Source organism: Equus przewalskii, chromosome 1 (genome assembly GCF_037783145.1).
Source record: "Equus przewalskii isolate Varuska chromosome 1, EquPr2, whole genome shotgun sequence".
In the NCBI taxonomy this organism is placed as follows: domain Eukaryota; kingdom Metazoa; phylum Chordata; class Mammalia; order Perissodactyla; family Equidae; genus Equus; species Equus przewalskii.
Window position 1 is genome coordinate 49,842,068 of NC_091831.1, and position 26,259 is coordinate 49,868,326.

A 26,259-nucleotide genomic window follows, 5' to 3' on the forward strand; every position below is an offset into this window, starting at 1 on the left:
TAAGGAAACAAATAAAGCCGTTAAGATCTTAGTGAAAAAATAAACAAATTTCATAAACCATTTTAAAATTAGGATGCTGAATATAGACCAGATTGAAAAATCTGCCTTGATATGTGTTTCTATCTCAGCGCATTTGCCATTATATGGAGACACTCTACATCCTCACTCTTGTCTATTCTGCAGAAGAATAAGGTAACAAGCCAGTTGATATTAGTCAGCATTATGGGGCTGGGAAAATAGGAAAAGCTTTCTTGAAATGAGCTAAATTGAAACAGAACCACAAGGCTCTGTGGTTCATCAGATCCTAGCTAAACTCCTTTAGGAAGATTAACATATAATCATCCTTTTTCCCCTCCCGTTTTATTGAGATATAATTGACATATAACATCGTAGAAGTTTAAGATGTGCAACGTGATGACCTGATACGCCTACATACTGTGAAATGTTTACTATAATATTAGTTAACACATTCTTCATCTCACATAAATTATTTGTTGTTGTTATGGTGAGAATGTTAAAGCTCTACTCTCACAGAAACTTTCGAGTATCCCCTACAGCACTGTTAACTACAGTCACCATGACGTACCCTAGATCCTTCAACTTATTCATCTTATAACTGACAGTCTGTACCCTGTGACCAACATCTCCCAGTTTCTCCCACTTCTCAGCCCCTGGCCAGCACCATTCTACTCTCTGTTTCTATGAATTTGATGTTTTTAGATTCCACCTATAAGTGAGATCATACAGTATTTGTCTTTCTCTGTCTGGCTTATTTCACTTAGCATAATGCCCTCAAGGTTCATCTACGTTGTCACAAATGGCAGGATTTCATTTTATTTTTATGGCTGAATAATATATGTATATATATATACAGATACATATATCTATACATACGTCACATTTTCTTTATCCATTCATTCACTGATGGACACTTAGGTTGCTTCTATGTCTTGGCTATTCTGAATACTGCCGCAATGAACATGGGTATGAAGATAACTCTTCGACATAATGGTTTAATTTTCTTTGGATATATACCCAGAAGTGAGATTTCTGGCCTCTATCAAAACATCCCAAAACATCTTTTGGAAATGCAGTTTAAATGTTGTATTAAACTTTTATCAATTAATCAATAAAGCTCTAGTGACCTTTGTTTTTTGTTGCATCAAACCACTGGGTGCTTTTTCTTTGATAATTTTTCTTAAAAACTCCAATTCCTGTTCCCAAGGGCATCTGCTTCTTTGTCCAATCTCCTCCCCCTGCTAACCCCTACAGCTCTTCAGATTTGGGGGTGGGGCCATCAATCCAATTGATTGATTAGATCATCAGTGAGTCTCTCTTCTTCTGGGACTCCCAAGATGGGTAGATTATTTTCACTTAACAGTATCCCAGAGTCCTCTAGGTTTTCTTCATTCCCTTTCACTCTTTTTTCTTTTGCTCCTCTGACTGGATAATTTCAAATGCTCTTTCTTCTGCTTGGTCCAGTCTGCTGTTGAAGTTCTCTACCGAATTCTTCAGTTCAGTTATTGTATTCTTCAGTTCCAAAATTTGTTTGGTTCTCCTTGTTGAATTTCTCATTTTGTTCTTGTATTTTTCCCCCAGTTTTGCTAAATTGTTTCTCTATGTTTTCTTTTAGCTCTCTGAGCATCTTTAGGACAATTATTTCTAATCTTTTGTTGGGCAATTCCTTTACTTCCATTTCTTTGGGGTCAGTTATTAGAAGTTTCCTGTGTTTCTTTGGTAGTGTCATGTTTCCCTGATTCTTCATGATCCCTGTAGTCTTGCATAGACATCTGTGCATTTAAAGCAGCAGCCACTTCTTCCAGACTTTGTAGGTTGACTTTGATATGGAAAACACCTTCACCTGCAGGTGGGAGCACACTGGAGCATGCTGTAGTGTGCAGGATGCCAAATGCAGGGGCATGTGGTGGTTGTGGATTGCGGGTGGGGGTTTGATATTACCTACCAGGCCACTGGCGTTGACAACTGTATGGTCCTTGGCGAGCACTGTGGGGGTCCACAGTGGCTGCAAGGGCTGCTGGAGTCCTCAGTGGCACCTCTGGGTCCAGAGGAGAGGGACTTGGGCAGGCAGTGGTGGTGCGCACACACTCAGCTCCAGGGGCCAGTTGCAGGTGCCTGTGTAGTGGCAGGGGCTGGTTTCAGACATTCATATAGTGGTGGGGGCCAGGGCAAGCTGTGGGTGCACGGGCAGCTGTGGGGGCCTTGGCTATCAGTGTACACTACCATGGCCGCAGGGTGTCACCATGGGTGCACCACAGTGGAGGCTGGTGTCGGAAGTCAGGCTGGAGGCATGCAGGGACACAGCCGGAGGGTCTAGCTGCCAAGTGAGCCCAGCAATGTAGGCCAGTCACAGGAGATGGACAGACTGGGGCCCATAAGTAGCTGTGAAGGCCCTGGCTATTGGTGTGTCCTCCCGTGCTGCAGGGTCCTGCCATGGGTGTGTGCTTGGCAGTGGAGGCTGGTCATGTGGGTCTGGTCAAGGGCATGCAGGTGCACAGCTAGGGGTTAGCCACATGTGTGTTGAGTGGTGGAGGCTTGTGACTGGAGACAGAGCTGAATTCAGGCCCACAAGCAGCTTTGAGGGCCTTGGCAGTAGGTGTGTACTTCCGTGGCTACAGGATCTTGCCACAGGTGTGTGTATAGCAGAAGCTGGTGATAAGGGTCAGGTCTGCGGTGTCTAAGTGCACAGCTAGAGGGGCTAGCCCTAACTGTACACACAGTGGTGGGGTCAGCCACAGGGGCTCTAGGCTGGTGTTTTGCACTTGTGCGGTGGCCTGGCGGGCTGGCTGCTGGTGCAGATCCTGGGCTCCAGTGGTGGGGTGGGGAGTGGGTAGGGAGTAGGGAAGGATTCAGTTGGCTAGTGTCTGTGAATTGAGTATCTGTGGGACAAAAACCAGTAAAATCTGCAGGAGGTCCACAGCGGTGTGCTGGCCATTGGTTACTTCAGTGGTGAAAGCTGCTGAGGTCTTCTGCAGAGCAGTCCCTGGGAACCAGTCATTCCTGCTGCACGGCTGGTACTGGTAGCCCCTGCCTTTCTTCCTTGTTCCTTCCCATTTCTATTCATCTCAGCTTTCCCTGTCTCTGGGTAGAGTGAAAAGGAAGTAGGTCCTTCATGCAGTGCCCCGAAAGGCTGGGGAAGCTGGCCGCTCACCCGCTCTCTTTCCAGGTGAGGGGAACTCTTTCTAGTTGGGGAGCTCTGTCTTGGCGCTGAGCAGTGCTGGCCCAGGGGTTGGGAGGATGCAGGCAAAATGAAGCCGTTCTTCCTTCACTTTTTGTGCAGTCATTCTCAGATTTTTTGTTCCACTGTGTCACTGAAGTTTCTTAAGTGCTTTCTTAACAGCTCTCAGAGCTGTTTTTGTTTGTGAATAGCTGTCTAATTGTTGATCTTTGTGGAAGACAGAGGCTGGGGTCTCCTACTGTTCTATCTTGGTGATGTCATCCCAAAATGTATAACCATCTTGAATTTTACAGTAACTCTTGATTCTTATAGTTACAATATCCAGTGCCCTACCAGCTGGGAGAGCTTGTGAAGTCATCAGGAACGACACCCTATCCTCTGATCCTTACTGGAATGGAAATTAAGACTGAGGAGGGTGAACTTTCCTAAGGTCACAATTTCACAGCTTGCTAGTCACACTTAAGACTAGAGATCAGGCAAAATAAAATTCACTAGGGTAAAATAAAATTCACTCTCATCCTGCGTTTCCAGCTGGTAAGACCTTGCTCAGATCCTACCTAAATTACTCTGACCACAATTCAAGTTTACTTCCTTGAATAAAGGGTTTAAGAGTCTGCTTTTAAACTGAATACTTGATTAGGTCAGCAACCCTTGCAGGGAACAGAGCAAGCGAACGAGGTCTCTCAGAGTGCTGGCCCCTGAGATGAAGAACAGAGTTGTTTTCTTGTCTCTAAACGTGGGTGATTGGTGTGCTCTCGGTCAGACTGTGGGTGTGACAAGGTAGCTACAAGATTACTAAGTCCCTGGTGGGAGGAGGATGAGTAGATGACATTACCTATTTTCTCAAGAGCTACGGATTAGGTCATTAAAACTTGTATTTATGAAAAATTTTGCTTTCCGTTCGTTAGGCTTGTCCCCAGGCTTTGTGACATTTTCACTGGCTCCCTCCCTTTCACCCACACACCCAGTCACTACTCAGTCACTTCAGCAAGAGAGAAGGGAAGCTTTGAGGAGGAGAACACAAAATAGTTTACATATTTTGGGGATGTACTACACTTTCCTCCATAAAGTCTGCCAGGAATTCAGTCTGTTCCTGATTGACATCCCGCTCCCACCCCACTCCCTGCAGGACAACAACAGAAGAATGACAGCCTTTGCTGTTCTCTGTTGTTTCAAGTCCCGTTCACATTCACACGTCATTCACACAACAGGGGAGAAAAATAAATTCAAGTTAAACTGAACGGATGCTTAAAAAGGAGTCTACATCTTGTTTAAAGTAAGACAGTCTTTCAGAACAGGGCGGCAAAGTGGCATAGAAACCAAGGTGCATACTGAATATGCCTATGTGCATTATTCTACATCTCTGATACTTTTATCCAGAGGAGTTTCTGTTTTTATCCTGGCTCTCCCCTGTGACATAAAGATGGGGCCTGAAGTTCCTATGTACCAGCTCCACCTCCCATTGTACCAAATAAAGCAAGTGTTTGACAAATGATACAAAATGACTAAGATTTAATTTTGCTGATCTGTTGATTGATGATTGTATCAAGAGAGGGAGAAATAAGGTAATTTCTAATCCACACACCCAGTAAAATCCCCAGCTGGATATCCAGGCATATCTCTTCCAGCTTCTCTTTTCTGCTTGGCTCCAGTATCCCTCATTTCTCTTCATAAAAATTTTCCTTATTCACAGATAATCATTTAGCTCTACATGGTAGCCAAATGGCTTAAACGATTCTCTATCTTTTACTCCTTACAATCTCTTTAAATAGCCTATTCTTAGCAGAAGACCCTCCCATTTAAGGCAACAGTTCAAGCATACTGGTAATGGTTTCTTATTAAATAATGCAAAGTTAACTCAATGATACCACTATTCAATTTACTTTCTCAGTCAGACAGTCCTTCAGGGGTCAACCTTCATCTTCTTTCACTCCTCTCTAGAAAGCTTGTTTGTTTTAAGGTATATACAAGGTTTTCAGGTTCAATAGTTATCAGGAAAAAGAAGTCTGGGTCTCCTGCCAAATACCTGGGGCTGAGTTGTCTTTGGGTCAGAGTACAGGGGACAAACTACCCATCAGCTTCATGAGGGCAGGGCAAGTGTCTTGTAGTCTTGCTCTGTCACCCAGATGCATCTGGCCTGCGGTAGGCACTCAATAATCATTTGTTGGTTGAGTGCATAAATGCAGGGAATAATAAATGAAGTAGTAAATCAAAGAGCTACAGGAATCAAGTTCAGGTTACTAGGCCAGTTTTAGAAAGACGGAGATCAAGATTCTTGGAAGGAGGAAACACAGGATTGCGGGAGGTACAGTTACAAGACAGGGAAACCGATCCAAAATGCTTAGATGGGTGGATGTTTATGGTGAGACCACCTTTTTATTAACCTCCCTCTTGCTTACACTTCACAACAAACACACGAGATGTTGAAGAAGAAAATCCCTTGGTTAGAAGTTTAATGCCAATTGAAGCTCTGAGTTATACTAGTAATGGCTGGGGTTTACTTCTGGCCTGTGTTATGCCAACACAGTTTACAAACGTTAGCTTGATAATTCCAACAACCCTTCAAGGTGGCCATACGTTTTATGTTCAGATACAGAAATTACATGCAGAAGGATTAACGGCCTACCCAAGTCAACTAGCTAAGCTCAGCATCTGGGATTCAAACTTGATTCTAAGTCTCAGTTCTTTCCCCTACTCACAATGCGTCACACAAAATAAGCAACATGCCAAACACCTAGCTAGACAGATCTGTGTTTTTAAAATAATTTTCTAATTGTGGTAAAAAACACATACTATAACATTTACTCTTTTATCCATTTTTAAGTATACTGTTCAGTACTATTAACTATATTCACATTGCTGTGTGACATCTCTAGAACTTTTTCATCTTGCAAAATTGAAACTGTATATTTATTGAACTACAACTTCCCATTTCCCTATCTCCCAAGCCCTAAGCAGCCACCATTCGACTTCTGTTTCTATAATTTTGACTACTCTAGATAACTCATATAAGTGGAATCATATAGTGTTTGTACTTTTGTGACTGGCTTCTTTCACTCAGCGTAATATCCTCAAGATTCATTCATGGTGTAGAAGATGACAGGATTTCCTTCTTTTTTAAGGCTGAATAATATTCCATTGCACATATATACCATGTTTTCTTTATCCATTCATGTGTTGATGGATATTTGGGCTGCTTCCACCTCTTGGCTATTGTGACTAATGCTGCAATGAACATGGGTGTGCAAATATCACTTTGAGATACTGCTTTCAAGCCTTTTGGGTATATACCCAGAAGTGGAATTGGTAGGTCATATGGTAGTTTTATTTTTAGTTTCTTGAGGAACTTCTATTCTGTTTTCCACAGCAGCTGCTCCATTTTACATTTCCACCAGCAGCGTGCGAATGTAGACAGATTGTTTTTAAATAGAACAACTGTCAGTTTTAGTATCAAACTAACCAAATAGCTCAGCCTGGAGTGTCAAGTAGTGATTAAATTCTTAAAAATTTAACTCAATAAAAACTCTACACCGTAAGCTTTAGTTTCTATAATTAAAGCCATGCACTATTTAAACATACATTAAAGATTTATAAATATGGATCATCATCCCAGTTTAAGAAGTACAAACTTAGCAGTCATTTTCTAAGAGACTACGCAAATGAAATAAAAATAAGGCCAATGTTAAACCAGTGTGAAGGTATTAGAAGACGTATTCCTACTGCCTGAAAATAAGCATACGCATGCACATAAATTGCACTCTTACCCTTGTTTTGGCATCGATTTTAGCTCCTCGATCAAGCAATAGCTTTACCATATTGGCATTTCCTCTTTTTGACGCAACATGTAAAGGAGTGATGTCATTCTGTGGAAGAACAAAAAAAAAAGTACAGTTTTGGTATCCTCAGTTCAACCAAAACATTGCTTCCTAAACCTCTCCCAACTTGTTCTCATTCTTTCTCTTCTTTTTTTTTTTCAAACATCTATTGTGAACAGTATGCTTACTAACATTTCTCTCCGACCATAATTTTCTACAGAACGAGATCCAAAAAAGGGATGAATTTTAAGGGAGACACTTTGTGGGGTGGAGTCCAAGTTTGTTTATTTCATTTGCTTGAGGTGATTGATGGATGAGATGATTTTTTTGCTCTAAAATCCTGCACCTTTAAGTCAATGTGTTTTCCTACAAATTCATGTGATACACATTGGCTAATGAGTGGTGGATTAAGAAGTAGCTGATTAAGTCAGCCCAGACTGAGTTAAAGCAGCATCTTGTTACTCAGAGCATTCCTTGGGTTCATTTGAGCACAAGACGTCAAAGAGAGACAGTAGTGACTTAAACCGGGAAATCTGTCAGTACTATGCACAGTCACAGGACTTCCCATGTACGCTGGGCTAAAATGTGTTCACAGGTATTTGGTAGCAATCTCACAGAAAACTGACTGGTTTTTTTAGGCTGCTGTCAAGGAACAGCCATAATGTTAGCACAATCTGAAATTCCAATCGCCATTCCCTCGTTAGCCCAATTCTTCCTCCATGCATCTTTACAGGTGCTGTGATTGCTTCTAGACGGCCAGGGAAATACACGTATATAGTGAAAAACTCTCTATTTTGGTTCCTTATTCCTGTGTAGCAGCAACATGGGTTTAAGGGTTGTTGTTCACAAAAATCAATTATAGGATAAACAAACTAGACTCATAAGGGGTTATATTTTGTCATTGGTGGCAGATGTAATATAACGGCTACCAGGTATTGACAATTTTCTGTGTTAGGCATTGTGCTACACTCTTTACTATCTCATTTAATTCTCATAATCCTTACAACGTCATATACAATCGGAATTACAATGCCTACTTTACGCATGTAGAAACAGCTGGCAAAGCCAGGATTCAAATTAAAACCTGACTCTTAAAACTCATGTTTTTAAAAAACATTTTATAATGAGAATTTTCAAACAAAGACAAAATTTGAGAGAAAAGCATAATGAGCTTCATGTACTCATCACCCTGGTCCAATGATTATCAACCTTTGCCAGTATTTTTTCTTCTGTACTCCCTACTATTTTTTTCTTCGTGAAGGAGTTAAAGAAGAGGAAAAAGAAAATGCTAGGTATCACATTATTTCACCCATAAATACTGCAATTTAATAATCTCTAACAGATAAGGATGTTTTAAACAAATAATCACAATACCGTTACCACAACTAAGTAAAAATAATTCCTTCATTACACAAGACCCTGTCAGTGTTCAAATTCTCCCATCATCTCCAAATATATCGCAGTTGGGTTGTTCAAATTAGAAGACACATCTTGCACTAGGTTGAGATGTCCTTTAAGTCTCTTTTAATCACCATAGTACCCCACTCCATTGTCTTTTCCCCATGTCCATATAGTCACGGAAAAAATTGGGTAATTTATTATGTAGAATTTCCTACATTCTGGTCTTGGCTGATTACATCCTCACGGAATGTTATTTAGCTTGTTCTTTTTACCCTGTATTTTCTATAAACCTTTCTAGTTAAATGCTTTTAGCCATTATACATTCTCCATCTGAAGAACTCTTTATATCTCAGTATTCCTAGATGCTAAAGTATAAATCAGTGATTAATTCATTAAATGAAGGAAGAAGAAAGAGACCTGAGTAAAAAATTTTGTTTCAGTAATGCTGGTGGGGAGTGGACAGGACTAATATCATTGCTCTAGACCTAGGCAAACTTTTTATGCAAAGGGCCAGATAGTAAACATTTTTGGTTTTGTAGGTCATACAGTCTCTATTGCAACTTCTCGACTCTGCCCCATAGCACTAAAGCAGCCATACATAATACATAAAGAATTGAGGATGGTTGTGTTCCAATAAAGTTTTATTTATCAAAACAGATGGTGGGCCAGATTTGGCCTGTGGGCAGTAGTTTGCTGACCCCTGCTTTAGACCTACTAGCTACGGCTGAAGGTTTCAACTGCGTGTAACAAGTTACAAAAGAAGAAGTAAAACAATATGCTGTGCATTGTGTATGCTTTGGTCCTGTTTGGTGTGGACTATATTTTTGTGTGAATGGAAGGTGGCAGAAGGAAATAAACTTTTTGATGACTTTTTAATTGTCTTGCTTGTCCCTGTTGTCTGAGTGCAAATGCATGTCACTCTAATGACCCAAGCAGCACAGTGGATGAATTCGAGGTTGAAGACAGCAGGTGGAATGTCAGGTTAGGTGTATAGGAAACTCAGTCTAACAGGAGAGCTTACCGAGCGCAGAGTGGGATATGACACAAAGGCCTCGTCACTTCCCAGCGCGAGTCAGGGCTTATATGCGATTTCCCTTTAAAAATGTGCCCTTGCCTGGTTGGGAAGGACTTAATTAACCTTTATTACAAGTAGACTAATTTTAGTGAGAGGAAGAACTCTATTTCTAATTTTGCTCTCTTCCATATTCATGTACTCTCTCATACAGTGATGTGTAGATGTCAAAAGGGTGCCTTGAAATTCTAACTCCCACGCTTTCCTACACCTCTCTGAATCTTCCTAGAGAAATACTTTATACTTCTATAGCACTTAAAAAGTGTTGTAAAGGGCTCACACTTATGTAATTTCATTTTATTTTCGCAAGACTCTATGGAATAAGTATCATAAACTCCATTTGACAGATAAATAAACTAAGGAACTGAACTGACCAGCAATTTGTGTATTAAGAGACAGCTAATCAGAGGCAGAATCAGGATCAGAACTCAGTTTTCTAGACCCTCGGGTGGCGCTATTTTCAGTCAGGGATCATAATGCCTCGGTCTAAAGACCGAGGGACGCTTACCACAGCATGGCTTTTGCCAAGCAGTGCCATGTCCACACCCGGGATCTGAACCGGCGAACCCTGGGCCACTAAGAAGCGGAACGTGCGAACTTAACCACTGCACTACCCAGCCGGCCCCTATTGACATCTCTTTAAGTTCACTGGCTGTTTCCTCAGCTGTGTGAAGTCTGCTGATGAGCCCATTAAAGGAATTCTTCATTTCTGATACTGTGGTTTTTCTTATCAAGTATTTCCATTTGATTGAAATTCCATCTCCGCTGAAATTCTCTAACTTTTGATGTGTGTTTCACCTGTTCCACTAGACAGAATGCTGAACACTGTGTGTAGAACAAGAGAGACTGAGGTAGATAGTATCTTTGTCTGGAAGTGGGCATACCTCTTCTTCTGTCAGGCTGCAAATGTGGAAGATTAAGGCAGTTTAGTCCAGAGTTGAGCTGAGTTTACGTTTTGGTTGAGTGCACCACAGGCTTCATATTCCTCTAGAGGAGGGCTGCGTTGCCTTATGCTTAGGATGGAGGCTGGGGTTTCAGAGACTTTCACTTGGTGTTAGTGCTCCATCCTCGGCTCTGCCTGCACACTACACACTTGTAGCACAGAGGGTGTCCCTTGCCCACCTCCTGCCTGACCGCAGCATTGACTATTGTTGCTTGTTACTTTATGCTGGGCTGGCACTGGGCCTGAGGGGTCTTTCATTCTCGCTCAGCTTCGTTCTTAGAGAGTGTGCCTAGGCCTCAGGGCTGGGTCTTTCTTAGCACTCCTGCCCTTTCTACCATGGCCGACAATCTCTGCCTTATATCTGTGGTTGTAGATTTGAAGGCTCTTCATATATACTGCCAAACTGCATCCCAGAAAGCACAATAAATTTATATTTCACAAGCAGCAAATGAGGGTTTTCTTAAACAAGGCTTTTTGTCTCTAACATCATTGGGCTTTTTTGATATGTTGAGATTCCATAATTTTGTTGCTCGCTTATGCAATGGAAATGCCATGCCAGGACTTGTGCTTAATAGGGCATAAAGCATTTTTATTGGTTAGCTGGGGAGTCAAAATATAAATGTCCCATTGAGTGACCCAAAGGTACCACTTTGATTTTGATTCGTTCCTAGTTGACAGAAGCAGTCACTACCTGCTCAGGAATGCAATAGTATGTATTTCATTCCGAAGATCCATTTGACAGAGAAGCAATAGTCTTTAGACCGAGGCATTATGATCCCTGACTGAAAATAGCGCCACGCAAGGGTCTAGAAAACTGAGTTCTGATCCTGATTCTGCCTCTGATTAGCTGTCTCTTAATACACAAATTGCTGCTCAGTTCAGTTCCTTAGTTTATTTATCTGTCAAATGGAGTTTATGATACTTATCTTATTCCATAGAGTCTTGCGAAAATAAAATGAAATTACATAAGTGTGAGCCCTTTACAACACTTTTTAAGTGCTAAAGAAGTATAAAGAAGATGGGCATGGATGTTAGCTCAGGGCCAGTCTTCCTCAGCAAAAAGAGGAGGATTGGTAGTAGTGAGCTCACGGCTAATCTTCCTCAAAAAAAAAAAAAAAAGATACATCAATATAAATGATCCAAACCTAAACACAAGAGAAAAAGAGTGGAAAAGAAAGAAGAGAGCATCCAAGAGTTGTGGGAAAATATAAAACAGCTGGATGGAGCTGCATAAGAAGAGAGAAAATGGGGCAGAAGAAATATATGAGGAGATCATGGTCAAGAATCATCTCAAAATAATGAAATATATTGTCACATGTCTAAGAAGCTTGGAGGATACCGAGAAAGATAAATGATAAACAAGCAAACTCCACAATTAGAAATATCAGTCCAAATGCTAAAAATGAAAGATAAAGGGAAAATCTTGAAGGGCGGAGGAACGAAGACAATGATTATGGCTTCAGAAATGATGCAAGGCAGAAAACAAAGTGGCAACTTTAAACACCGAAAATAAACACTTGTCAAATGAGAATTCTATACCCAGTGAAAATATCTTTAAAAAATAAAGGAGAAATAAAGACTTTTAAAGATAAACAGAAGCTGAGAGAATTCATTACCAGCAGACCTGGAATGCAAAAAATATTAAAGGAATTCTTCAGGCAGTAGTAGGAATATGATACCAGACAGAAACAGACTTACACAAAGAAATAGAGAAATGGCAAAAATGAAGGTACATATAAGAGATAATGATTATCCAAAGCAAAAACAGTCACAATGAATTGTGGGGTTTACAATATATGCAAAAGTAAAATGCAAGGTGCCAACCACACACAGATGGGAGAGAAGAACTGGAACCATCCCATTATCAGGGTCTTGCACTATACGGAAAGTGATGTTACATTTGAAGGTAGACCGTGATATATTAGTCACATAAGAAATATGATATATTATTAAATATAAAATATGCTCTTATTTTTATATGTAAGTGTATGTATACATACATTCTAAAAAGGCTGTAGAGATACTGACCCAAATGTTAACAATTTATCTCTTGGTGGAGATTAAAGATGACTTTTTGCTTCTTCATGCTTTTTAAAAAAACTATTTTATTGGTTTATAACATTGTGTAATTTCAGGTGTACATTATTATATATCAGTTTCTGTATAGACTGCATTGCACTCACCACTAATAGCCTAGCTTTATCTGTCACCGTACACATGTGCCCCTTTACCCCTTTCGCCCTCCCCTCACTCCCTTCCCCGCTGGAACCCCTCATCAGTTCTCTTTATCTATCTTCATCCTTTTCTAAAAAACTTCTACTGTATACGTTTGTACAATGTACAGTGAAAAATGGCTGTATTTCTTTTTTATCATCATCTAATTTACAGCCCATCACCACCATCTCTGTCTCGGCTCCCCCCATTTGCATTCTTCACTCTGACAGCCATGGAGGGGCTTCACCTACTCATTAACTTTCCTGATATTTGAACTTTGAAGGAAACTTTTAAGTCTGGAGATATTCTGAAAGTAAACATATATTACTAATTTTTTCCCATTAATGTAGAAAATGAAGTATGGCTAGAGTTAAAGATCTCTATGTTCTTTCTAAGAAGAAACCTAAGTTGAAACTTGGATAAAACAATTCAACCTAGAGTTTTGAAGCTGACCTACATTTAGTGCAAACAAAAGTAAATACCACTCTAATTTTGTATAAATTAGCTTATTAATAGAATACCGTTTCTGGTACCAAAGATGTAACATTCGATGTAATGGAACACATTAGCAGTTCAGAAGCTGTTGTTTTTTAACTGAGGAGGACCTCTGAGCTCATTCAGTCTAATCACCTATTTTATGGACAAGGAAGAGACCAGGGAGGTTAGTGATTTGCCTGGAGTCACAGAGCTTGAGGCTTGGCCAAGACTCAAGGTTTTCCAATTTCTGGGCATTGCCCCCTTCCATTTCACTAAGCTCTTTGGGCTTACTTAAAAATCATTATTTTCATCTCTAGCACAATGGCATCTTATTTAACTTTTTCTTAAACTATTCGATGTGACCATTATTCACTCTAAAAAACCTGATGTGTAAATCTGATTAACCCATGCCTTCCTTTCTCTAGCATTTACTTCTGCTCAATCCTTTTTAGGAGATAGTGGATAAAGACCAAATAGCAATCATACATATACTCACATACATTTAAAAAGAACAATGAAGGAAATTGGCTGTAAAAATATTTATATGAAACACTAACAGGATTTGCATAGATATTCAGAATTTTGACTGAGCAAAATTATAGTACTCAGCAGGTTTAATTTTCTCAAATTCCTGGGCCAATAACCTAATCAAGTATTTCACAAAACAACATGGATCGTGCTGTAACCCCTAATGTGTGGATTTGTGTTCTCATTGAATTGTGACTTCTGGCCCTTTTTAATTTTTCAGTTTATTCATGTTCTTCTATGCTAATCTCCTTCTATCTTGATTTTCCAGTAAGACTTTTCATCTATAAGCTGCATTTCTTGAAGGTACCAAACACTGAATTGAGGGAGTAAAAATCTTGATTCAGAAGAATAGGTTTTGCCTTCCACTTATAGGAAAGAAAGAAGTAAATCACCCAGAATAGGAGAGGCTCTCTCAGGATTTCTACAAATTCAGTATATTCCATTATACTCTTTTACAGTGATATATATTGCATTATGTTATATTACATTGTGTTATATTATACAATGATCACTCTTTCTAGTAAAATCCTTCAAAAATAAAGATTAATTTTTGCTGTGCTTCCTAAACCATAAAACTGCCTTAGAAATGCAGAGGAGATTTTGAATAATGAGTTTAGGAAGTGGGGAATTCTCTCCTGGTTCTAACTTTATTTCAATTCCATTTCTTAGCGTAAGTAAGAAAGCATGTCTAGTAGAAAGCCCATTTCATAGGGAATGAGAAGCCCAGGCCCTAATTCTCACTCTTCTACACCCACTTTCCTGATAGATGACCCTGGGAATGTGCCTTACCCTCTACAAACTTATATTTCCACCTGCACAATGGACATAATACCTCTGGTGCCTCCATCACAGGACTGCCAAGAGGAGACAGGAGATAATTCACGTCAAAGGAGGAATGAAACTCATGGGTATTCCATATCTTACCTCATTTGAGCCACAGAAGAACCCTAGAAAGAGGTACTATGTAATTTTTTTCTTCATATTACAGATAAGGAAACTAAAACTCAAAAACCAAAATCACTTGTCAAAGGTTACAAAGGGGCCACAATTTGTCAGACCCTAAAGTTCATGCTTCTTTCACTAGACTAGACCATCTATCCCTGCACTTCTAAGCAGTATAAACATAACCAGTTCTTCATAATGCAGCAGTTTGGGAGCGGCAAACTGTGTGCTAAGAGATGAAGAGAGCACTGCGGTCAGGGAGTGCAGCGGTAAGAGCTCCCATTCTGAGACAGATGGCTTAGGTTCAAATCCCAGGTCTGCCCCACATTAGCGGCACATCCTCAGACAAGTTTATGTAACTTCTCTGTATCACGGATTTCTTATCTGTAAAATTAGGCTAATAACATTCTATACATTATAGAACTGTCATGAGGATTAAATGAGTCAATAAACATAGAGTCTTAAGAATGGTGCTTGGAGTTTAGTAAACACTATAAAAGCGTTAGCTAACACTATTCTTTTTATTACTTATATGGACATTTAAAAATGTATGAAATGACTCCAGCTCACAAAGACATTATGAAATACTTTGGGTATAAGAGACGCACATCTGAAGTAATTAGTGAACTCTAAAAAGGTGCTCAAGTGGGTAGCTCCTGGGATGGACGCAAAAGGTGTTAGAAAAGAGTTCACTCAGCACAGCCAAGTCTGTGGAACCTGCGTCAGGCCGCTGGCTGGGGTGAGCAGTAGCAGAGAGCAAGAGAAGGGAGGCGGAGCTGTGGCTGATAAGACATGATACATATGTAACCGTGGACCCTCCAGGACCAGTTCAACAGACCCCATCTCTCATCAACAGAGTGATTAAGAATTGCCTCTCAGAAAATGTACAAAGTCACACAGTCAGAGCATGCGCAGAAGAAATCTTGACCTGGAAACGGCTGCAGAACCAAAGATCCTCCTTCCCACGAAACCAAAGGATGAGGACACAACTGGAACTTGAAAGTCTGGACTCTTATTAGAAGCGATGGGGGTCCCTCATTCAGGAAGATTCACTTGTTAAAATTCCATGCCCACCTCATCATAAATGTTTTGAACCCTATCATAAAAATTTAGAACCCCATCATAAAAGTTTAGAACCCTGTCATAAATGTTCAAAACCTTACCATAAATGCTTGAAGCCCACCAATCAAAACCTGTCTCGCCAGCCTTTCCACATGCCAGCCTGTTCTCCCCAACCTCTTAAATTTTGCCCCAAATCCTGAACTGGGGAGACAGATCTGAGGGCACAGGACCTGTTTCCCTGCAGATTGATCTCACAGAATAAAGCTAATTTCTCCTCCAAGAACTGATGCCATAATGAATTGTTTATGCATATCGGCCAAGAGAACTCCAATTTTGTGCAGTGCCACATACTTGCGGTGTATAAAATAACACGTGTGAGAGAACATGACAGAAACATGTGAGTGCCTTACTTTGAAAAGTAAGGACCTTTGCCGGGAAATGGTGGAATTGCTTGCCTATTTCTTCCCTCTTAGCTCTTTCTGAAAAACCTAGCTGAGGGAGCAGCCAAGTTCCTTTATGAAATAATCACCAAAGCAAGATCATTTCTGCAACTCCCCAAAGTGATACCAGGGCCATTTTCTACCTTACTGTGATAAATTGCAGACTTTTTATTCCATTTAAATATATAAAGGGCAGTTGACTACTGATCTCTTCCACCTCCTCATCTCCTTTTCTTGAAAAATGTCTGGGGAGGTAATCACTAAGAGAAAGATGATATCACTCAAAATCTTCTAGATAATGAAACGCTATGACTATTTTAGCTTAGTTCCTTGATATAGCCTCAACTGAATACAAATTCTAAAATAATGAATGTTGAGAGGAAATCTGGTATCTTCTGCTAATTCTTAACACTTGTAATAATTTCTGCCTCTAAGTTACTACTATGATTTTAAAAAAAAGTGAGTCAAAGTGGCACAGGAAGATGTCTGAAGATGAAGATTTCAGTGTGTTAATGATTTGCATTTAAACACACCCATTTTACGATTTGTATGTTTTCTCATTCTCTTCTCTTATACTTTATCGTTATCCCTAGTGTAAACAGAAACAGAAAAATGACTAGTAAATAGTTCACAGAGAAAGCACAGGAAAGACATGTAAGCAAGGCTTACCAGCATCCTCATTCATCCTGTAGATATTTGTCTTTTGAAAAGTCTTTTAGCCTCTGAGAGAAGCGGTTGAAGGAGATCAGAGTACACCACCCCCAAATATGCCGCTGCAGCATAAGGATTGTTTTGAGCTGTCTCCCCTTGTTTTGTCCTCCCCCTTCCTGTCTAAAGCAGGGCATGAATTTCCCTTTGTAAAGTGTCTCCCACTCCCTTGCCAGGAAGAGGAGTACGTCTCTTAATCACTGATCAATGGAAAAGGCCCAGACTTGAATCTGCACAATAAACCTTGCTTAAACAACCCTTATCTCCCATTAGTCCCCCCACATATTTACCTTCCTACTATCACCACACCTAGAAGCCCAAACCCCCTCTCCTTTGCCTTGTCACTTCTCCACAAATTTATTGCCCATTGTTAAAATGGTATATAAGCCCCTGGGGTCTAACTGCCTCTTTGGGTCTTCACTTTTTTTTTTTAAAGATTGGCACCTGAGCTAAGATCTGTTGCCAATCTTTTTTTTTTCTTCTTCTTCTTCTCCACAACCCCCGTAGTACATAGTTGTATATTCTAGTTGTAGGTCCTTCTAGTTCTTGCTATGTGGGACACTGCCTCAGCGTGGCTTAATGAGTAGTGCTAGGTCTGCACTCAGGATCCGAATCAGCAAAAGCCCAGGCAGCTGAGGCGGAGCTGTGAACATGGGTCTTCACTTCTTTTCTATGAAGGCCTCCATATGCATATATAAGCCTTTCTCCTGTTAATCTGTCTTTTGTCAGTTTAATTTGCAGGACCCCAGGAACTAAACCTATGAGAGTAGAGGAGAAAAGATTTTTCTTCCCCCTACAAGGTCATATCTGCTAATCTCCAAGCACAGAGCAGTTACTCGATAAATGTTTGATAAATAATATTTGTGTCATATAGATTTTGATACAATGTGGAAAAAAATATAGAACTGAATTCTAGTTCCCTTTAATTTCCTTGAGAGTATAAAAGCACTTTTTCTGTACATTTTTATTGTTTTCCACTGCAAGTCTTTGATAGATTATTTTTATAATAGGTTTATTGAGAGATAATTCACACACCATAAAATTGACCATTAGTGTCCAATTCAGTGTTCTTTAGTATATTCACGAAGTTGTGCAACCATCATGAGTATCTATTTAGAACATTTTCATCATCCCCCAAAGAAACTCCATACCGTTAAGCAGTCAATTCCCATTCTTCCGTCCCCCTCAGCCCCTGGCAATCACTCATCTACTTTCTGGCTCTATGGATTTGCCTATTCTGGACATTTCATATAAATGGAGTCATGCAATACGTAGCCTTTTGTGTCTGGCTTCTTTCACTTAGCATCATGTTTTCAAGGTTCATCCATACTGTAGTATTAATCAATACCTCATTTCTGTTTATGAGAATGCTTAATTTTTTAATGCTTTAAGAAATACATAAAATATATGCAAATAAATGATGCTTTCCATAATGAGGATTTGAAATTTCAAGAACATACCCAGGAAAATTTCAAACAATGGGACATGAGAAAACACCCCAGCCTTCACAGTCTGACACACCAGTAGGACTTTTCTAAAACAAACAAACAAAAAACTTCAACCTTAGATGGCCTATTATGAATAATACAAGCATCAAATAAACTCAGAAACTTCCCTTATACTACAGCAATCATTATTAAGATGACTATTATTGTTTGTAAAAGTCCATTTTCCTCTTACTTCATAAGGCTTTAATTAAATGAAATAGGTCTTTATAGATAAAGTCTCTTTCTTTTCTCCAGTTTTATAAACTGCTGGCTTAGTCTACACCAACTTTTTCTCTCACTGTGCTTTCTGGATAAGGGGATAAGGAGATACGGAGATAAGGAGATTAAGTCCGCACAGGTCTTGCGAGATTGACACTGATACTGACGTCACTGACACTTCCTTGAGCTCACTCCCTTTCCACAGAGACCAACCAAATCCCATGGACGAGACACCCGACAGTGCTGGGCTCCCCAAGAAGTAGCAGCGAACGCTTGGATATTTGATGTTTCTTGTGAAATCAGACTCTGAGGGTTTGGATCTGTTCTGCTCTAACAACCGCAAGTAATTTATTTGTTTTCTGCTAAGAATAACATGAGGCTGCTTATCATTAACACCGTCGAGGCGTCACTTGGATTAACAGAGGATGGCTCACCAACCATGTAGATAAAGCGCTGCGGGTCTCCCTCTGCTTTCGCACAGGGAGCACAGTGGGGGCGCACAGACCATCTTTAGAGTAAATATCCCACACCTCCTTCTCCCCACACACGCCCTCAGCTGTACAGACAATCCCAGCTGTAGCTAGAGGGGAAGGAAAACTGGGACTGAAGCTGGTCTTGGACCTCTCCCCTTGATTGCAAACTCCTCTTCTACCTTTGAATCATTGGATGTTCTAGCTCCCTGGGTTTTTGGAGATATCTTGTCCAGTGGTTTTCAATGTATGGTTTAAATTAAAAATTTTAATTGTGGTAAAATACGTACAACATAAACTTTCTGTCTTAACCATTTTTAAGCGTATAGCTCGGTAGTGTTAAGTATATTCATATTGTTGTGTAACCAAGCTCCAGAATTCTTTTCATCTTGCAACACTGAAACTATACTCGTTAAACAACTCCCCATTCCCCTCTTCCCCAGGCCACAGCAACCTCCATTCTACTTTCTGTCCTTGACTTTGACTACTCTAGGTACCTCACATAAATGGAATTGCACAGTATTTATTTATTTATTTCCTTCTTCTTCTTTTCCCCAAAGCCCCCCAGTACATAGTGATATATTCCAGTTATGGATCCCTCTGGTTGTGCTATGCAGGACACCGCCTCAGCATGGCTTGATGAGCGGTGCCATGTCCTAGTCCAGGATCCGAACTGACGAAACCCTGGGCCGCCCAAGTGGAGTATACAAACCCAACCACTCGGCCACGGGGCCGGCCTCGCATTTATTTTTTGTAACTGGCTTATTTCACTTAGCATAACGTCCTCAAGGTTCCTACATGTTGTAGCATACGTCAGAATCTCCTACCTTTTTAAGCCTGAATATCCATTGTATGTATATGCAACAATTTGTTTATTCATCCATCTGTGAATAGACACCTAGGTTGCTTCCACCTTTTGGCTTTTATACATAATGCTGCCATACAAATATCTCTTCCAGACCCTGCTTTCAATTCTTTTGTGTATACACCCAGAAGTGGAACTGCTGGATCATATGGTAACTCTATATTTAACCTTTAGAGTTGTAAGCACTGCACTTTTTTCCTCAGTGGCTATACCATTTTACATCCCACAAAGAGGGCACAAGGGTTCCAGATTCTCCAAATCCTCACCTACACTTGCTCTTTTCTCTTTTTCCGATAGTGGCCATCCTAATTGGAGTTCAATATATGCCTTTAAAATATATATGTTTTTCAATATACATTTCAGGGTTTCCATAATTCCATAAACAATGAGAAATTTTGGGCCATTCAAGATTGAAATAGGGGCCGGCCCAATGGTTGAGTGGTTAAGTTCACACGTTCTGCTGTAGTGGCCCAGGGTTTCACTGGTTCGGATCCTGGGTGTGGACATGGCACCACTCATCAAGCCATGCTGAGGCAGCATCCCACATAGCACAACCAGAGGGACCTACAACTAGAATATACAACTATGTACTGGGGGACTTCGGGGAGAAGAAGAGGAAGAAGAAAAGAAGATTGGCAACAGATGCTGGATCAGGTGTCAATCATAAAAAAATGAAAGATTGAAATAGTAAATACCTTTTTATCCTGTAAGAATATGTCAGAATAAAAGAAAAGTTCTGCTAAAAAAAAAAATCCCTGATACTTACTGATTTAGACCAAGAAATTCTTCATTTTACATGAGAACAGAAGTAGTAAAAATGAAAAAAACCTTCCAATTATTAGGCTCTTACTTTGTGCAAACCCTGTGAGACACACATCAGCTCATTCAGTCTCCACAAGAACCCATGAAATAGATGCTACTAACTCCAATTTACAGGTGAGCCAAGCAGCACTGGAAGGGACTACAGGTCACATGGCCAGAAAATGCCTGAGCTGGGATTTGAACCTAAGCTGTCTGATTCCCCAAGCTGTGCTGGTTCTTTCCAGTGGGTCATACAGCAGAAAATACATCCAGACAGTGAGTCTCTTTCTAACTTGGGCAAACATTAGCTATAGTTCTGAATCCAAGTAGCATAATTTCTATCCCGAGAATGCTGGGGACATACAATTTTTAACCAAAAGGAAACAGCACATCTCAAAACTAATAAAAACATTCAATATCTAAAAGAGTGGTTAGTTCAACTTGTCATTTTAAATAAGAATTCATGGCTTTCATATTTCTTTAAAGGTGTCACTCTTAATGCTGATTCAAAGGAAGCCTGCTTTCTCTGTTACAGTAAAGAAAGCCCCTCCCAGCTGGCAATATCTGTGAGTAGAGACATAAAGTAATTAAACTAAAAGGGGCATTAAAAATTCAATTTTAATCAGTTGCTTTCTACGCATTGAAGAAACTTGTTTTAAAAATATTTATTTAAAATGAGTTAAACTAATGATATTAGATTTCTTATAACGTTCCTAATGAATGCTATAACTTTAATAAAAAAGCCCACCCCTTTTTCTAACACTCCATCACCAAAAATTCTTAAAAACAAAAATCTTCAGGGGCTTTACAATTATTAATTTCTACATCCTCTATCATTTCTGATAAATCTGGAACTAAATTAATTTCTGTGTTGAATCTGTTTCTTCCCCTCCAGAAAGTAAATCGCTCTTGCTGCCTTTTGAGATGTCGGTTAACTTGAAACTGGTAGTTTCTCAGGTGTCCTGCCCTCATTTGGTCTTCAGATAAATTAGATTCTTGCTGAAGTTTCAAACATGTCAAGAAGTGAAAACGATGTCTTTGAAGTTTCTAAAGAAAGATAGTTTGTTACAAAACAAAGCCAGTCTGGTGCTAATTGCCTTCTCTGTGTGCAGTGCACTTGTCCAGGAGATGGAACTGCTCTTCTGGGAATCATGAAGCCCCCAGCTGCCCAGAGACCAGTACCCCACCCTCAGCTTCCATCCAGGAGCTGCTGCCATGGGCTGATGGTCATGTACGGAGGCAGAAAAAAAATGAGTTAGAAAGTCTGGATTCAAATCCCTTTTCCTCCATTTTACTCTCAATAGGATTTGGGACAAATAGCTTCTTGGGATCTCAGTTTGCTCATCCACAACAATGTCTATTCTTGTGGGTCTCAAATGATGTACCTCAAAGAATTCTGTAAGCTGTAAATATGATGTAAATTCAAGGCTATGTTATTAAAGGGTTACAAACACAGATAATTGTTACAAGCAAATGAGTTACCGAGTTTTTCTAGGGTTCAACTTTGGACAATTTATATAGGAAAGGATTTTCATAGCATGGCCTCAGTCAACATTTTCTAATCATGCCTGATGAGAAGCATCACCTGAGGAGCTTGTTAAAAACACAAGTGGCAAGGTCCCACCCGAGATGTGCTGAGTCCAAATCTAGGGGAGCGGGAGGCTGCGGGCCAGCTGGAAAACTGGCTGCAAAGCTCTGACTTGCAGGCTACGAAAACACGTTTTTAAATTTTCAAACTCAGACGGATTCACTCCTTATAAAGATGAGCCTGCTTTGCACTTCTTACCAGAAAATGTGTGTTATGCCTTCTTGTCATAAGGCCATTAAGTTTCTAAGTATCAAGAGTCCATTTCAAAACATGATCATTAGGGGTTCAAAGATGCAGAACTGATAATAAAGAAAATGTAGTAGAAATGCGAATCCATTGTACTTTAGAAAGAATTTGATTGGTCAGCTTTTAGGTTTGCTCATGTTTCAATTAAAATGTTTTTAAATGTGTAACAGGATTTCTTAGTCAATAAGAAAACTGTAAAAATATTTTTTAAAAAATGACTTTAATTCATTCTACAGCTCTGGTGCAGGCAGAGAACGAATCGCCAGCTGGTATAAGAGAGGCTGCTGTCGGTTCCGGTTTTCATGTGATGCCCCTGGATTAAGTCCAAAGCTCAGGACATATTGCCTCTGATGTTAGAATAGAATCAACTACACAGTCTGAGGATAGTTGATTTTGCTTTATTGTTTTTTATTGTCTTATTTTACTTTATTTATTGTTTCTTAGCTCAAGCTCCACCACTTAAAGCTGTGTGGCTTTGCACAAGTTATTTAACTTCTTGCTTCCTAGAATATGGAAATCATACCCACACCTCACAGGATTGAATTTTGTGTACGTTTTTTCCACCTCATATTTCAAACTCTCAGTAATGAGCTGAAAGGAACCTCCGGGTCTTCTAGACCAACCACTCCTAGGGGTACATCACGGGGGAAGATCCCTGTCCCCTGAGGGGCAATCCCAGACAGAGCATGAATTTCCAGGCCCTTCTTCCCCATCTCGGGATGTCTCACCTCTCCATCTGTCAAGGGATGTGCAATCCAGCATGTCTCAGTGGGGTTATTGGTGGCATTTTGGCTGGGACATTGTTATTTTCATGGGACTGTCCCACACACTGAAGGAAGTTTAGCTATCCTGGCCCTCTCCCGTTACACGCCCGCCACCATCACAACCAAAAATGTCTTTACAAATTTCCAAATGATCTAAGATTATTAAAAGATCTAAAATGATCTTTTCCTATCGAGATCTAGTGGATCTAGGACTCTAGACAAGTCCTCTCTGAGGAGATCATCACACCATCACACCAGGTGTCAGACATGCTTCTCCTTGTCCACAGTTCTTTCCCCTATGTGACTGGAGTCTGCCACAGCTCATAGCTATGTCTCTTCATTTCCCCTTCATACGCATGTCATAATGCATCTTAAGTACTACTGCCACCATCCCACTTTTCTATTTAAAGACCTCCGATGATTTGTAAAAACAAAGAGTAGAATGGTAGTTACCAGGGGTTGGAGGGTGGGGGAATTGGGAAGATGTTGTTTAAGGGTACAAACTTGCAACTAGTACATAAATAGGTTCTAGAGATCTAATGCACAGCATAGTGATTATAGTCAACAATACTGTATTATAAACTTCAAAGTTGCTAAGAGACTAGATCTTAACTGTTCTCAACACAAAAAAAAGGTAATTATGTCATGTGATAGAGGTGTTAGCTAACACTATTGGAGAATAATATTGCAACAAATAAATGTATCAAACCAGCATGTTGTACCTCTCCAACAATGTTATATGTCAATTATACCTCAAAAAAAAAAAAAAAGGCAAAATAACTGAATGACTCCTTTCCACCTGCAGAATCAAGGCCAGTGCCCTCAGCCCAGCCTAGGATTCAGGGAGTCCCTTCCCCCTGGGTTCGACTCACCATTCATCTCCAGTCTCATTTCACATGTGCAAGCAGGCTTCCGCCTCCATTTCTTAGAGCTGATTCTAATCCCTATATTTCCATTACAGCTCAGCTTTTCAATTTTTTTTTAACTATGCTAGTCGATGCTGATCTCCTACCTGAACTTGTTTTTTGGAACCTCCTGCTTTGATCTGGGAGAGAGACAGTAAATGCTCGCGCATGTGTCCCAAGTTCACTCTTGGAATCTTGGTTCTGCCAAGTCCTACCCTCTTCCCTCCAGGCGCCCCTTCGCCCTTCCTGTATATTCTTCAAACCACCAGAGGAAGAAGAGCAAGATTTTTTCACGGAAGAAGCCGCAGTGCTCAGGCAGGGACCAGGGTCTATCTGAACTGATCCAAATGTACTGTCTGCTGACAGTGAGCATGGACAATGTTCCAGAATGTTCAGCAGAGGGGCAGAGTAGCCCTTTCCTGCTATTTGCACTCACTGTAGGAAATGAAATTCTACAGCTAATGAATAATTCTCTTTCCAAGTACAAATGAATAAAGTGAGCCCTGTCAACTCCTACCTTAAGAGAACTTTATTTCACAGAAGTTCAAAATAGGATTTATTCAGGTCATTTAACAATGTTCTCAGAGCAACAATTCTAGAGCATCACTGCAGGAAGCAGCGAATGTATTCAGAGGGAAAGTGAAACAAAGAGAAATGTGTACTTCCAACTTCTATGATTTTTTTTTTATTTGAGTTCAGTCTCAAACAATGACATGTTTATAATTTCTTAAAGGTTGACCTTCTCATGCTGACAAACAGCACTGCAAACATGTAACTCCAACATTCTGGGAAGCAACATTTCTGACTACCTCCAGAATGCTCTAGAGAGCTGCCAGGATGCCACCTGCTCGATGTGTCTTGCTTTACAGGCGAACGTATCTTACAGTGATGGGTCTCCACCCAGATGAAAGCCAACAGCAACAATAATCACCCACAAATGTGGCTAGGGCTCCTGCTCATGTGCTGTGGGTCAAGCACTGTGCTAAGCAATTTATATGGATTATTTCATTCAGTCATCACAATGATTATGCTTTAGGTACTATTATCAGATCCTATCAGGTACTATTGTCATTTTATGGATGACAAAGCTGAAGTATAAATAACTTGCCCAAGAACACACAAAAGAAGCCACAGGGCCAATGTGGGACTCCAGCCATCTGACTGTCATGCTGTTGACTTGGACACTGTACTGTGCCTACTCTGTCCTGTGAAAGGGGAAGGGAGCCAAAGGCCTCCTCCAACACTGTCAGACAGGTGGTCGGGCAGAGGGGAAGGGCTTGTGGTGACTGATCTCTCTCTCATCTGGCTGTTGAGAAAACTGCAGGCCACTCGAGGAAGAGCCTCACCCCGGACCCCACCAGCAACTGATGATACAGCCAGGACGAGAGCGAGGGTCCAGCATGTATCTGAGGACCGTCTCCTCACTCCATGCTGCTACAACTTAGAACCCTCGCCCCTGCAGACGGACAACACAGATTCCACACCACACAGTCAGATGTCAGTAAGTTCAAATGAACTAATGGATTTGAGATAAATATATTCTTTTAAAAAATTATATAGGAGATTCTCTTTTGATGAGGCATTCAGGGAATTAAACGGAAAAGGCAGGAAGGAGATTGCATTCCATGCTCAGAGCAATTCTCTACAAATGTATACCCCCCACCACTCTGCCCTCTTACTGGTTTTGCTCCTCCTGAGATGCTAATATCACCATGGCAACAAGAACGCGGTTAATGCAGTAGCCACATGGCTACTTCCCCATAACTCACATTCCTTTGCTAATGCCTCCAAATCCTTGTTTGCATTCCAAAGGTTTATGTAAACCATTCAAAAAATGTCTTTGTCTTTAATGCTGTTAGGCCTATACTAGATACTAGGAGATAAACTTACTTTATTGTATATTTAAAAAACATATATTTAAAATATATTTATCAATAAAAATGAATGTTTATGTGTGTGTTTGGTCTTTGTAAGGATAGATATCTAAATGTTATCAAACACATGACTGTTATGGGTAGGTTTTTTCTTTCTTTTGCTTTATTGTATTTTATTTGAAAAGTGAATTGTAGGGGCCAGCCCGTGGCCGAGCGGTTAAGTTCATGCGCTCTGCTTCGGC

At 40.3% G+C, this 26,259-nt stretch overlaps 1 protein-coding gene across 50 annotated transcripts in view; it reads right to left on the bottom strand.

Annotated features, from left to right (window-relative positions):
* Nucleotides 1–26,259, bottom strand: part of ANK3 (ankyrin 3) — a 628,477-nt gene that overhangs the window by 171,780 nt on the left and 430,438 nt on the right. For all 50 annotated transcript variants that reach the window (XM_070562793.1, XM_070562893.1, XM_070562763.1 and 47 more), the window contains one exon: nt 6,961–7,059. In XM_070562793.1, the coding sequence (XP_070418894.1) occupies nt 6,961–7,059 (99 nt within the window). The remainder of the gene's footprint in view (nt 1–6,960; nt 7,060–26,259) is intronic.